At 30.8% G+C, this 14,913-nt stretch overlaps 1 protein-coding gene across 2 annotated transcripts in view; it reads left to right on the top strand.

Moving 5' to 3' along the window:
- The window catches only part of LOC127279122 (zinc transporter 2), an 85,816-nt gene that overhangs the window by 43,830 nt on the left and 27,073 nt on the right, over positions 1–14,913 (top strand). Inside the window, exon 1 of one of the 2 annotated variants that reach the window (XM_051301274.1) lies at positions 13,114–13,313. The exons of the other annotated variant lie outside the window; for it this stretch is intronic. Coding sequence (XP_051157231.1) covers positions 13,291–13,313 — 23 coding nt within the window. The 5' untranslated portion in view covers positions 13,114–13,290. Of the gene's footprint in view, positions 1–13,113; positions 13,314–14,913 lie in introns of those variants that run through there. 2 annotated transcript variants of the gene reach the window in all.

Consider the following 14,913-nt stretch of genomic DNA (forward strand, 5'->3'; position numbering starts at 1 on the left):
TTTTCCATCTTTTCCAAGTAGTTTTTATCAAAAAATAAAGAATTTCTCAAAGTTGAAACAAAAATATTAATATTTAGCCGAATTCAAGTGAAATTTATCCGTCAAAAGTTATTAAACAGCATTAGAACTACAAATAAATTAGTATATGCAGTCAATTAATATTTTTTCCTCCTATTCCACATAGTTTTTATTGAAAAGAACAGAATTTTTCAAAGTTGAAACAAAAAAATTAATATTTAGCCGAGTTCAAGTGATCTTTATCCTTCAAAAGTTATTAAATAGCATTAGAACTACAAATAAATTAGTACATGAAGTCAATTAATATTTTTTCCACGTTTTCCACATAGTTTTTATTGAAAAGAACAGAATTTTTTAAAGTTGAAACAAAAAAATTAATATTTAACCAAGTTCAAGTGAACTTTATCCTTCAAAAGTTATTAAATAGCATTAGAACTACAAATAAATTAGTACATGAAGACAATAAATATTTTTCCACCTTTTCCACGTAGTTTTCATCAGACAGAACAGAATTTCTCAAAAATGAAACGAAAATATTAATATTTGTCCGAGTTCAAGTGAACTTTATCCGTTAAAAGTTATGAAACAATATTAGAGCTACAAGTAAATTAATACACGTTGTCAATTAATATTTTTTCCACCTTTTCCACGTAGTTTTTTTCCAAAAAAAAGAATTTTTCAGAGTTGAATCAAAAATATTAATATTTAGTCGAGTTCACGTGAAATTTATCCGTCAAAAGTTATTAAACAGCATTAGAACTACAAATAAATTATACAAATACAAATAAACATTTTTAACTTAATAAGTGCTCAAATAAGCCACCCCCCATTTGTATGCACAATCGTGCTCTGTGCAAAAGTGAATCTATACTACTTTCTATCATCTCTTCGGTGATAGTAGCACAAGCCTCACGAATCCTTTGTTTTAAAAGCTCTATATTATTTTCGACAGGATGCCGATAAACAATTGATTTTATGTGTCCCCACAAAAAATAATCTAACGGATTCAAATCAGGGGAGCGGGGTGGCCAATTAACTGGGCCCCCTCGTCCAATAAAACGATTGGGAAAAAGCAATTGTAAACAGATCTGACAATTTCCAGCAGTATGACAGGGTGCATTATCATGCTGGTACCACATGTCATCAATTTCTTGCTCGGTAAATCCAGCAGCTCTTAGCCGACGTCTTACTTGCCGCAAAAATGCTTCATATCGGGCACCAGTTAAATTTCCATTATAAAAATAGGGTCCAATCTGGAAAGAAATTAATAAAGAAAAACTTTTTTTGAATTCGCCAATTTGAATTATATAAGTATTACCTCACATTAGAATGCACACAAAAACCCTAATCTCAAAAAGAGTTTCAATTTTTAGGAAATATGTAAGTCAAGACTTAACCCATGATCCAGTTTTAAACCATCATGAAGTGACTAAATCAATTCCAGAGCAATGATCATCTCTTGAGCCAAGATAAAGATTCTAAATCTTGACACAACCCATGATTAAACAACGAGCCATGATTCCGAGTGTGAATCAAGCCATGATTCCTAGTTTGAATGAAGCCTTGAGCCTTGATCAAAAGTTTGAATCTAGACTCGAGCATTGATCAAATCCTAAAGCTGTGATTCCTAGTTTGAATCAAGCCTTGAGCCTTGATTAAAAGTCTAAATCTAGACTCGAGCATTGATCAATCCTGAAACCTTGACTTCAAGTTTGAATCAAGGCTTGAAAAATGACTTAAAGTCTGAATCTGGACTCGATCATTGATCATTCCTGAAGCTCTGACTCCAAGTTTGAATCAAGCCTTGAGAAATAATCCAAAATCTGAATCTGGACTCGAGCATTGATCATTCCTGCAGCCATGACTCCAAGGTTGAATCAAGGCTTGAGAAATGACTTAAAGTCTGAATCTGGACTCGAGCATTGATCATTCCTGAAGCCATGAATCCAAGGTTGAATCAAGGCTTGAGAAATGACTTAAAGTCTAAATTTAGACTCGATCATTGATCATTCTTGAAGCTCTGACTATAAGTTTGAATCAAGCCTTGTGAAATTATCGAAAGTCTGAATCTGGACTCAAGCATTGATCATTCCTAAAGCCATGACTTTAAGTTTAAATCAAGCCTTGTGAAATGATCCAAAGTCTGAATCTGGACTCAAGAATTGATCATTCCTAAAGCCATGACTTTAAGTTTAAATCAAGCCTTGTGAAATGATCCAATGTCTGAATCTGGACTCGAGCATTGATCATTCCTGAAGCTCTGACTTCAAGTTTGAATCAAGCCTTGAGAAATGATCCAAAATCTGAATCTGGACTCAAGCATTGATCATTCCTGAAGCCATGACTTTAAGTTTAAATCTAGCCTTGTGAAATGATCCAATGTCTGAATCTGGACTCGATCATTGATCATTCCTGAAGCTCTGACTCCAAGTTTGAATCAAGCTTTGAGAAATGATCTAAAGTCTGAATCTGGACTCGAGCATTGATCATTCCTGAAGCCATGACTTTAAGTTTAAATCAAGCCTTGTGAAATGATCCAAAGTCTGAATCTGGACTCAAGCATTGATCATTCCTGAAGCCATGACTTTAAGTTTAAATCTAGCCTTGTGAAATGATCCAAAGTCAGAATCTGGACTCAAGCATTGATCATTCCTGAAGCTCTGACTCCAAGTTTGAATCAAGCCTTGAGAAATGATCCAATGTCTGAATCTGGACTCGAGCATTGATCATTCCTGAAGCTCTGATTCCAAGTTTGAATCAAGCCTTGAGAAATGATCCAATGTCTGAATCTGGACTCGAGCAATGATCATTCCTGAAGCCATGACTTCAAGTTTGAATCAAGCCTTGAGAAATGATACAAAGTCTTAATCTGGACTCAAGCATTGATCATTCCTGAAGCCATGACTCAAAGGTTGAATCAAGGCTTGAGAAATGACTTAAAGTCTGAATCTGGATTCGATCATTGATCATTCCTGAAGCTCTGACTCCAAGTTTGAATCAAGCCTTGAGAAATGATCCAATGTCTGAATCTGGACTCGATCATTGATCATTCCTGAAGCTCTGACTCCAAGTTTGAATCAAGCCTTGAGAAATGATCCAATGTCTGAATCTGGTCTCGAGCATTGATCATTCCTGAAGCTCTGATTCCAAGTTTGAATCAAGCCTTGAGAAATGATCCAATGTCTGAATCTGGACTCGAGCAATGATCATTCCTGAAGCCATGACTTCAAGTTTGAATCAAGCCTTGAGAAATGATACAAAGTCTTAATCTGGACTCAAGCATTGATCATTCCTGAAGCCATGACTCAAAGGTTGAATCAAGGCTTGAGAAATGACTTAAAGTCTGAATCTGGATTCGATCATTGATCATTCCTGAAGCTCTGACTCCAAGTTTGAATCAAGCCTTGAGAAATGATCCAATGTCTGAATCTGGACTCGATCATTGATCATTCCTGAAGCTCTGACTCCAAGTTTGAATCAAGCTTTGAGAAATGATCTAAAGTCTGAATCTGGACTCGAGCATTGATCATTCCTGAAGCCATGACTTTAAGTTTAAATCAAGCCTTGTGAAATGATCCAAAGTCTGAATCTGGACTCAAGCATTGATCATTCCTGAAGCTCTTACTCCAAGTTTGAATCAAGCCTTGTGAAATGATCCAAAGTCTGAATCTGGACTCAAGCATTGATCATTCCTGAAGCTCTGACTCCAAGTTTGAATCAAGCCTTGAGAAATGATCCAATGTCTTAATCTGGACTCGAGCATTGATCATTCCTGAAGCTCTGATTCCAAGTTTGAATCAAGCCTTGAGAAATGATCCAATGTCTGAATCTGGACTCGAGCATTGATCATTCCTGAAGCCATGACTTCAAGTTTGAATCAAGCCTTGAGAAATGATCCAAAGTCTTAATCTGGACTCAAGCATTGATCATTCCTGAAGCCATGACTCAAAGGTTGAATCAAGCCTTGAGAAATGATCCAAAGTATTAATCTGGACTCAAGCATTGATCATTCCTGAAGCCATGACTCAAAGGTTGAATCAAGGCTTGAGAAATGACTTAAAGTCTGAATCTGGACTCGAGCATTGATCATTCCTGAAGCTCTGATTCCAAGTTTGAATCAAGCCTTGAGAAATGATCCAATGTCTGAATCTGGACTCGAGCATTGACCATTCCTGGAGCCATGACTTCAAGTTTGAATCAAGCCTTGAGAAATGATCCAAAGTCTTAATCTGGACTCAAGCATTGATCATTCCTGAAGCTCTTACTCCAAGTTTGAATCAAGCCTTGTGAAATGATCCAAAGTCTGAATCTGGACTCAAGCATTGATCATTCCTGAAGCTCTGACTCCAAAATGTAATCAAGCCTTGAGAAATGATCCAATGTCTGAATCTGGACTCGAGCATTGATCATTCCTGAAGCTCTGATTCCAAGTTTCAATCAAGCCTTGAGAAATGATCCAATGTCTGAATCTGGTTTCAAGCATTGATCATTCCTGAAGCTCTGACTCCAAGTTTGAATCAAGCCTTGAGAAATGATCCAATGACTGAATCTGGACTCGAGCATTGATCATTCCTGAAGCTCTGATTCCAAGTTTGAATCAAGCCTTAAAAAATGATCCAATGTCTGAATCTGGACTCGAGCATTGACCATTCCTGGAGCCATGACTTCAAGTTTGAATCAAGCCTTGAGAAATGATCCAAAGTATTAATCTGGACTCAAGCATTGGTCATTCCTGAAGCCATGACTCAAAGGTTGAATCAAGGCTTGAGAAATGACTTAAAGTCTGAATCTGGACTCGAGCATTTATCATTCCTGAAGCCATGACTTTAAGTTTAAATCAAGCCTTGTGAAATGATCCAAAGTCTGAATCTGGACTCAAGCATTGATCATTCCTGAAGCTCTTACTCCAAGTTTGAATCAAGCCTTGTGAAATGATCCAAAGTCTGAATCTGGACTCAAGCATTGATCATTCCTGAAGCTCTGACTCCAAGTTTGAATCAAGCCTTGAGAAATGATCCAATGTCTTCATCTGGACTCGAGCATTGATCATTCCTGAAGCTCTGATTCCAAGTTTGAATCAAGCCTTGAGAAATGATCCAATGTCTGAATCTGGACTCGATCATTGATCATTCCTGAAGCTCTGACTCCAAGTTTGAATCAAGCCTTGAGAAATGATCCAATGTCTGCATCTGGACTCGAGCATTGATCATTCCTGAAGCTCTGATTCCAAGTTTGAATCAAGCCTTGAGAAATGATCCAATGTCTGAATCTGGACTCGAGCATTGATCATTCCTGAAGCCATGACTTCAAGTTTGAATCAAGCCTTGAGAAATGATCCAAAGTCTTAATCTGGACTGAAGCATTGATCATTCCTGAAGCCATGACTCAAAGGTTGAATCAAGGCTTGAGAAATGACTTAAAGTCGGAATCTGGATTCGATCATTGATCATTCCTGAAGCTCTGACTCCAAGTTTGAATCAAGACTTGAGAAATGATCCAATGTCTGAATCTGGACTCGAGCATTGATCATTCCTGAAGCTCTGACTCCAAGTTTGAATCAAGCCTTGAGAAATGATCCAATGTCTTAATCTGGACTCGATCATTGATCATTCCTGAAGCTCTGACTCCAAGTTTGAATCAAGCCTTGAGAAATGATCCAATGTCTGAATCTGGACTCGAGCATTGATCATTCCTGAAGCTCTGACTCCAAGTTTGAATCAAGCCTTGTGAAATGATCCAAAGTCTGAATCTGGACTCAAGCATTGATCATTCCTGAAGCTCTTACTCCAAGTTTGAATCAAGCCTTGTGAAATGATCCAAAGTCTGAATCTGGACTCAAGCATTGATCATTCCTGAAGCTCTGACTCCAAGTTTGAATCAAGCCTTGAGAAATGATCCAATGTCTTAATCTGGACTCGAGCATTGATCATTCCTGAAGCTCTGATTCCAAGTTTGAATCAAGCCTTGAGAAATGATCCAATGTCTGAATCTGGACTCGATCATTGATCATTCCTGAAGCTCTGACTCCAAGTTTGAATCAAGCCTTGAGAAATGATCCAATGTCTGAATCTGGACTCGAGCATTGATCATTCCTGAAGCTCTGATTCCAAGTTTGAATCAAGCCTTGAGAAATGATCCAATGTCTGAATCTGGACTCGAGCATTGATCATTCCTGAAGCCATGACTTCAATTTTGAATCAAGCCTTGAGAAATGATCCAAAGTCTTAATCTGGACTGAAGCATTGATCATTCCTGAAGCCATGACTCAAAGGTTGAATCAAGGCTTGAGAAATGACTTAAAGTCTGAATCTGGATTCGATCATTGATCATTCCTGAAGCTCTGACTCCAAGTTTGAATCAAGACTTGAGAAATGATCCAATGTCTGAATCTGGACTCGAGCATTGATCATTCCTGAAGCTCTGACTCCAAGTTTGAATCAAGCTTTGAGAAATGATCTAAAGTCTGAATCTGGACTCGAGCATTGATCATTCCTGAAGCTCTTACTCCAAGTTTGAATCAAGCCTTGTGAAATTATCCAAAGTCTGAATCTGGACTCAAGCATTGATCATTCCTGAAGCTCTGACTCCAAGTTTGAATCAAGCCTTGAGAAATGATCCAATGTCTGAATCTGGACTCGAGCATTGATCATTCCTGAAGCTCTGATTCCAAGTTTGAATCAAGCCTTGAGAAATGATCCAATGTCTGAATCTGGACTCGAGCATTGATCATTCCTGAAGCCATGACTTTAAGTTTAAATCAAGCCTTGTGAAATGATCCAAAGTCTGAATCTGGACTCAAGCATTGATCATTCCTGAAGCTCTTACTCCAAGTTTGAATCAAGCCTTGTGAAATGATCCAAAGTCTGAATCTGGACTCAAGCATTGATCATTCCTGAAGCTCTGACTCCAAGATGGAATCAAGCCTTGAGAAATGATCCAATGTCTGAATCTGGACTCGAGCATTGATCATTCCTGAAGCCATGACTTCAAGTTTGAATCAAGCCTTGAGAAATGATTCGAACTCTTTTCGTGAATAAAAATTTTGATAATTGAGGTTATGTTAAAATTATATTTTTTTACCAAGCGATTTCCAATCATTGCAGCCCAAACGTTGACTGAAATGCGCTGTTGAAAACTTCTTGGTGTTGTCAGATGAGGGTTTTCATCAGCCCAAAAATGGAAATTGTGGGTGTTTCACATATCGCTTCTTCGAAAATGTGATTCGTCCGTAAAAATGACGCGTCTCAGGAATGTTCTATCTCTTTCACAAGAACGCACGACCCACCGACAAAACTGCAAGCGTTGTTCAAAATCGCGCGGAAGTAAATTTTGCACTTTTTGGTACCTGTATGCATGGTATTTTTCAGCTTTAAGAGTTCTTTGCACTGTACCATACGACAAATCTAACCTGGCTGCCATTGTCCTGATTCCCTCCTCAGGGTTCTCTTCCGCAAATTGAATTATGCGCTCCTCGTTTTGCGGAGTTCTTACATTTCTGGGCCGTCCCGAAGTTTTATGATTAGGCATTAAATTGCCGTTCTCTCGCGCTCTTGCTACCAATCTATTTATTGTTTTTCTATTCGGATAAAACTCGCGATTTGGATGGAATTCCCGAAATAAGACTGCGGCTTGTTGGCAATCATTATTTGCCCTTCCATAAAAAATTATCATATCTGTATAGTCCGCAGCCGTATACTCGTTTTGCGGCATTTTTAAAAAATATAAAAATTGAACATATAAAATTTTAAAAAACCATAAAATACCGAACAACAAGAAACATATAAAATTGTAAACACTATAAAATAACGAACAACAATAAACCAAACAAACAATAATAATAAACAATTTTACAATTAAATAATATAAAAAGAAGAATAAAAGAGAAAATATATAAGCAGCCGCACTTTAGAAATGACACTAAATTATGGGAAGTTAGTAACATATAAAAAACAAATGAACAAACAATCGAATTTTGATAATAAAAATTGCGAGATATCGAAGATAGATTAATTTAAATTTATTAAGAAAAATTTTATTTTCGCACATATTTCAATTTTATATTTTTATTATTTTTAAGTTACTTAAATATGCGTCTCTTGTACATAAAAGACTTAATATTATTAATAAATAATAAAAAAAATATTAGTAATTTATAAAAAATAATTATTATTAAATAATAATAATTATTAATAAATAATAAAAAACAATAACTATTAATAAATAATAAAAAAACAATAATTATTAATAAATAATAAAAAAATAATAATTATTCATAAATAATAAAAAAACAATAATTATTAATAAATAATAAATAGTAATAAATGATAAAAAATAATTATTATTATTAATAAATAATACAAAATAATTATAATTAATAATACTAAATGTAAAATGGGGTGCCATCTGGTGTCTCTTTTCATTAAACAACACAAATTATATTATCTTTTTTTAAAGAAAATTTGACAATATTTTAATTTTTTCAGGATATCTAATAAATTCTTTCATTTTATTCAATTAACAGAAATTGATTCTGGAATCAACCTTGGGGTTGATTTCAGAATCAATTTTTTTTTGGATCGAAAAATTTTTCGTTCCTTAAATATCATCTGCTCGAAAATAACCAATACAAGGTCTAATGGACAAGAGGATAGTGCACTCAACTGCTAACCCGAAAATCGTGGGTTCGATTCCTCGTCGCTTCAAGTTTTTTTTTTTCTAAAATTATTATCTGTAAAAAAAAGTCATTACAAAATAGGCTTGCCAACTGTAGCAAAAAAAACAATTTCCAATTTTAAGATTTGAACCCGGGCTGGAAGATTGCGAACTATAGCAAAAAAGTATTTTATCTACTTATTTTCATACTTAGAAAATTTTATTTTGTAATGACATTTTTTTACAGATAATAATTTTCGTAAAAAAAAAAATTTGAAACAACGAGGAATCGAACCCACGATTTTTGGGTTAGCTGTTGAGTGCACTATCCACTTGTCCATTAGACCTTGTATTGGTTATCTTCAAGTAGATTATATTTAAGGAACGAAAAATTTTTCGTTCCAAAAAAAAAATTGATTCTGAAATCAACCCAAAGGTTGATTCCAGAATCAATTTTTTTTAATTGAATAAAATGAAAGAATTTATTAGATTTCCTGAAAAAATTAAAATATTGTCAAATTTTCTTTAAAAAAAGATAATATAATTTGTGTTGTTTAATGAAAACAGACACCAGATGGCAGGTTATGATGGTCGTTTTTTTAAAAAATTGAAAATTCATTTTGTTATAAAAAAAAAATTTTTAGGTTTTTTTCGTTTATTTGGAAAATCAAAAACTATAAAAAAAATTTATCTACTTAATATCATACTAAGAAAAATTTTATTTTTTAAAGACATTTTTCTACAGATACGAATTTTAGAAAAAAAAAAATTTGAAGCGACGAGGAATCGAACCCACGATTTTCGGGTTAGCAGTTGAGTGCACTATCCACTTGTCCATTAGACCTTGTATTGGTTATCTTCAAGTAGATTATATTTAAGGAACGAAAAATTTTTCGTTCCAAAAAAAAAATTGATTCTGAAATCAACCCCAAGGTTGATTCCAGAATCAATTTCTGTTAATTGAATAAAATGAAAGAATTTATTAGATTTCCTGAAAAAATTAAAATATTGTCAAACTTTCTTTAAAAAAAGATAATATAATTTGTGTTGTTTAATGAAAACAGACACCAGATGGCAGGTTATGACGGTCGTTTTTTTCAAAAATTGAAATTTCATGAAAAAGAGGGAAAAAAATTATTTTTTTTCGTTTTTTTTAATGATCGAAAAACCTGCAAAAATTTTTTTTATTGAATTTTTTACCCATTAATTTTTTTTTTTTTTTGAAATAAATTTTTTTTACAGATAATAATAATTAAGAAAAATTTTTTAATGGAAAATAAATTGATTTGAAATCAATTCAGAGATTGATTCCAGAATCAATTCTTAATTAAAAAATATTAGTTCATTTATTACTTTAAAAAAAAAAATTACGAAAATAATTTAATATCAACAAATATTTTTAAAAGGAAAAAAATGTAAACAAGTTAACCCTATTTATCTTTAAATTTTTTTTTCTTTAAATCATATTAATAATTTTGTACTTACTTTTTTTGTTGATCAATTTTTCACACTTCATAAATATCCGTAAAAGATTTTTTTTTAATTTAGGCACAGAATAATTTTTCAAAAAACTACACATTTAATTAGGTTATTAAATGTGTTGTTTACATTTCAAACTGACACGCGAGTTTGTTTTGACATTACATACAAACTTTCGCATGCGAAGTTGGCTTCAGGAGAAGTTATGAAATTTTTTTTCAGCTATTATTTTTTTAATCGTCAACACATCCGGCCGCGAAATGGCGGCTCTCTCATTGGACCAAAAAGTTAAATTTTTAATTTCATCCCATTTAAAATCTATTGGGTCAATCAAAAAAGTAAATTGTACGTTTTTTCCACAATCCAACAAACTTTCCGTACATATAGTGGGGGACACTTATTCTGAATCACCCTGTATATATAACTTATAGCTAAGGACAATACCTTTCAAACGGTGAATTATAGTTTTTATATTTCCTTCACTGAAAAAACTTATTTGAGTAAATAAAAAGGTGGTCCACTCATGAATATACTTCCCTACTTTTTTTGACACAAACTTGACATATAATGTATTAACCTAATTTGGTTACGTTGAATTCAATAATGGCATTAGCCATTTTTTAAGATCTGGTTAAATTTTTTAAATAATCGTAATTTTGTTTTTTTTTGACCCATTATCAAAATATAACATTTTTACTAATCAAAAAGAATAAAATTGACTTGAAACTCGTTTTCAAAAATTGGTCAAATCAGCTGAATATAATTATTAATTCATTCAGCGCGGATATGGGAATCTCAACACATAAATGTTTTGATAAGCTGCATTTGAGGAATATTTCAGCCGTTAATGGGCCAAGATTCGTCCCAACTCTGGAAAAAATAAATTGAATATTTCAACCGTTAATGATCGCAATAATGACACAGTACACCCAGAGAAAAATATTATTTATTTTAACTAAAAGTGTATATATTTAAAAGATTTTTATTTGTTACAAATAAATTTTTTATTTAAAAGAAATAAGCCAATATTTATTTTAAATATTTGTACTTATTTTTCACAAATTAATAAAATTATTAGAACTTATTGAAAAGGTTTATTTGTTTTAAATAAATTGATATTTAGTTCAAATGTATGTACATATATTTGTCTCGACAACGCATGCTAGCGCGGTTCTGTTTTGATTTTTTTGCAATGTTTTATTTCAACAATTTGTTACCTTATAGTATTTTAAAACATAAATATCATTTTTGAAAGTTTTAATAATACAAGGTTTTATTTTAATTTTCTATTCAAATATAATTTTTTTTTTGTTTGGTTTAGTATTCGATATTGTTTATATTTTTATTGAACAACCTATCTAAAAAATTAGGAATTCTACTTTTTAAAAAATTCTATTTGCTAAGAAAGTAAAATTTTTTAGTGGCACCTTTCATTAAAACTGTTTATTGACAATAATCAATAAAAACTAATACAAAATAAAGTTTTATCATAAATAAAATTATAGGTAGGTACATTTAAAAAAAAAAGTTTTTTCGATGTTTTCCAAAAGTAAATTCTTTCAATTAATTTTAAAAACATTAAAAAACCTACCTATTTTTGAGAAAAAAAATTATATGTTAGTGCTTACAAGTAATTCTCATTCAGTAAAAAATCACCTTCAAAATAAGCCTTGGAACATTAAAAGGAATGATTATTTTAAAAGTAATTCAAATTTATGTAAAACATTTTATTCTTTTAAAAATTTGATATTCTTTAAAGAAATAAACAGAAAATATTTCAGTTTCTATACATTTTATGTTTAAAGATGTTTTTTAATCATTAAAAAATGGATGGTCCCACAATTTCTACCAGTAGTGTACTTATCATTTATAACTTTCCAAGAAACATGTCATATCATTTGGATATTTTATAAATTTGAGGAAATTTACAAGAAGACTAGATAGAAATATTACGCATAATTTTTGTGCCTGGTGGAATCACTTATAGGACGCATGGATATCTCATGAAAATCATTAGTTACAATTTTCATATTAAAGAATTCTATTACATATAATTATTTATTATTTTTTTGACGAATTTTCATTTTTCCAATTAGCAATTGACAAAATTCATTAACGAATTTTCCTTTACAGAATTTTTAAGTACCAAACTTTTATTTAGTGTAATACAGAATTTCTCTTTAAACAACTTTTTAATTAAAAGAATTCTAATTTAACCGAATTTTAGTTTAACAGAATTCTCATTTAACAGAATTTTAAATGCTTCGTATTTTTAAATGTTAGAATTTCCAATTCACCGAATCTTATCTTATCCAAATTTTTATTTGTATAAATTGTTATTTGATAGCATTCTTTAAAAATCGAATTTTTTATTTATCCAAAATTGTAAATGAACAAACAAATACGTTTTTCTTGATAATTTCTGGTCAATTTTAAAGATCGCGACGAAATATTTCTGATTATTATATAAGAATTCGTGCAAATGAAAATCCGAACAAATTAAGATTCTATGAATCAAAAATGACATTTAAAAATTCATATGACTTAAAATTCTGTTGAATGAGAATTATGTTAAATTAAAGGCTAATTCGAAAAATGATAAATTCATCTAAAAAATAATTATATCTAATAAAATTCTTTAAAATAATTCTAATTATTTTTATGGAATAACTATGCGCCTCGTCACTATATGAAAAAACCTATGAAATAGTTATGTTCTTGTTGACTTTTTGATAATATGAAAATTATTATTGATAAATGCATAGGGAAATTATTCTATACGGATACATGTTTACAAAATACACGCATAAATAAATGAAAATATCTGAAAATGAATGCGAGAGGTATGTAGACGTGATTTATCAAACAAAGAGGGATAACGATATCTTTTACCCTCCCTCTTGTTCTTCCTCTCAGTTTGTCCCTCCATTGTATCAGTCTATCTCTTTTCAGAGGGACTATCTAGTTAGAACAACTGGATAGTCCAGACATTCTTCTTAAGGCTTTGATATGATGTGGCCTTTTATTTATTTAAATAGTGACGTGCGCAGTCCTTTAACATCTTTGGATAAAGCCTGGTTTCAACTTCATTAATATTATTCGCCCTTTGGTTTACGGTGTAGTGACAATCAAATCTTAGACATGGACAGTGAAAATATCTCTCTGTGAGTTTATTTACAAATTTAATTTTAATTAAAATAAAATAATTAGAATTTATTTGCAAAAATAATTAATTTATACATTTCAAAAAAATTTATATTATTTCTGTTTTTAAACTTTTGTGAATATAATATCTTTTCAATAAATTCATCATTAAGTAAATATTAATTATTTTTTATAATTTTTATTATAATTTTCATTTTCAATTGTTTCTCTCTTATTTTTAAAAAAATTTGCCGGTACAATAAATAAATACAAAATGATAATTTAATTATTCGTTGTCCAAGATTAAAAGTACAAATGTAAAGTACTGTTAACATTGACATTGCCTGATATCACTTTCTATGATTCATTTAATGTCTCTTTCTATGAGTCAACAATTAAATTGCTCGACTTTAGCTACCTTCACTTTCAATTATCAATCATTCAAAAGGAGAAACTTTTTTTTACAGTATACAACCTTAGGATATTTAAAAAAAATTTCAACTATTTAATTAAACTTTAACTAACTAAACAAGAGGAACTTAAAATTTTATTTACTTTTAAATTATCTAGAGGAAAATGGAATAAACTGCCCTTTTATTAATATAACTTTTTAATAAAAATTACATGAAATTTGATATAAATCGTCTTTACCTAATTTATTGATACTTCTAAAAAATAATTTCGCTGGAAATAATTTTTGACAGTTATTAACAATAGTGCAATTTGCCCAAAACAATTCCCTATTTCCTTAATGAAATTCTTACCATAAAAAGTACTAAGTTTATTATTCTGACTTACTACGTGATTTAATTATAAACAATAACTATAATTTAATTATAAATTAACTTATTACTTCTTTTATTAATAATGACTAAAAATAAATTCAATATTAAAAGTGTGGAAGAAAAATAATATAAAAGAAAATAAGTTGTGACAGTGATAGTTTGACAGTTAATGGCACAGTTTATATTTTTAACTATAATATAATATACGACAATTTCTAATTATTAACCCGCTAAGGTCAATGGGGTCCAACAGACTACAGACCATATATGTATGTCTGCGGCACTATGTTTCTATTTATTATCTCAATTGAAATAGTAGTTTTCAAATATTTTTCATAAAGTATTTCAAAATACTATGCTAATTGTTAAAGATTAAAATATTTAATAATTATTATATAAAGAACAAAGCAAAATTTAAATATTTTGTTAAAAATTGTAATTACTAATTTTTTGTCAGTAAAAATTACTTAAAAAAATTTCTTCTAATTTCCTATATATTCTTCTATGTAAAATAGAAATCTCATTAAAATAATTTTTACGCAGAAATAATTTATTTTTTTTATTGATTTACTTAAGAAAATAATGTATAAACGCTTTTAATAAGTAAAACATTGTTTACGTTTAAAATAAACATGCAGAAAACACATGCAGAAACAAATTCTCGTATATGTCTGCATTTTGCAGACGGTACTACTTTCGAGATATCTGTTTTCACACGGCTCTTTCATGTTTGATTTCGTAAAAATGTCATGCTTCTTACCTCACACTATCTAACATAATTTTCTGATAAATATATATAATTATTTTATGTCTATATATGGAACAAAATACATCA

This window comes from Leptopilina boulardi, unplaced genomic scaffold, assembly GCF_019393585.1.
Source record: "Leptopilina boulardi isolate dan_hultmark-lab unplaced genomic scaffold, ZJU_Lbou_2.1 LbouV2_214, whole genome shotgun sequence".
In the NCBI taxonomy this organism is placed as follows: domain Eukaryota; kingdom Metazoa; phylum Arthropoda; class Insecta; order Hymenoptera; family Figitidae; genus Leptopilina; species Leptopilina boulardi.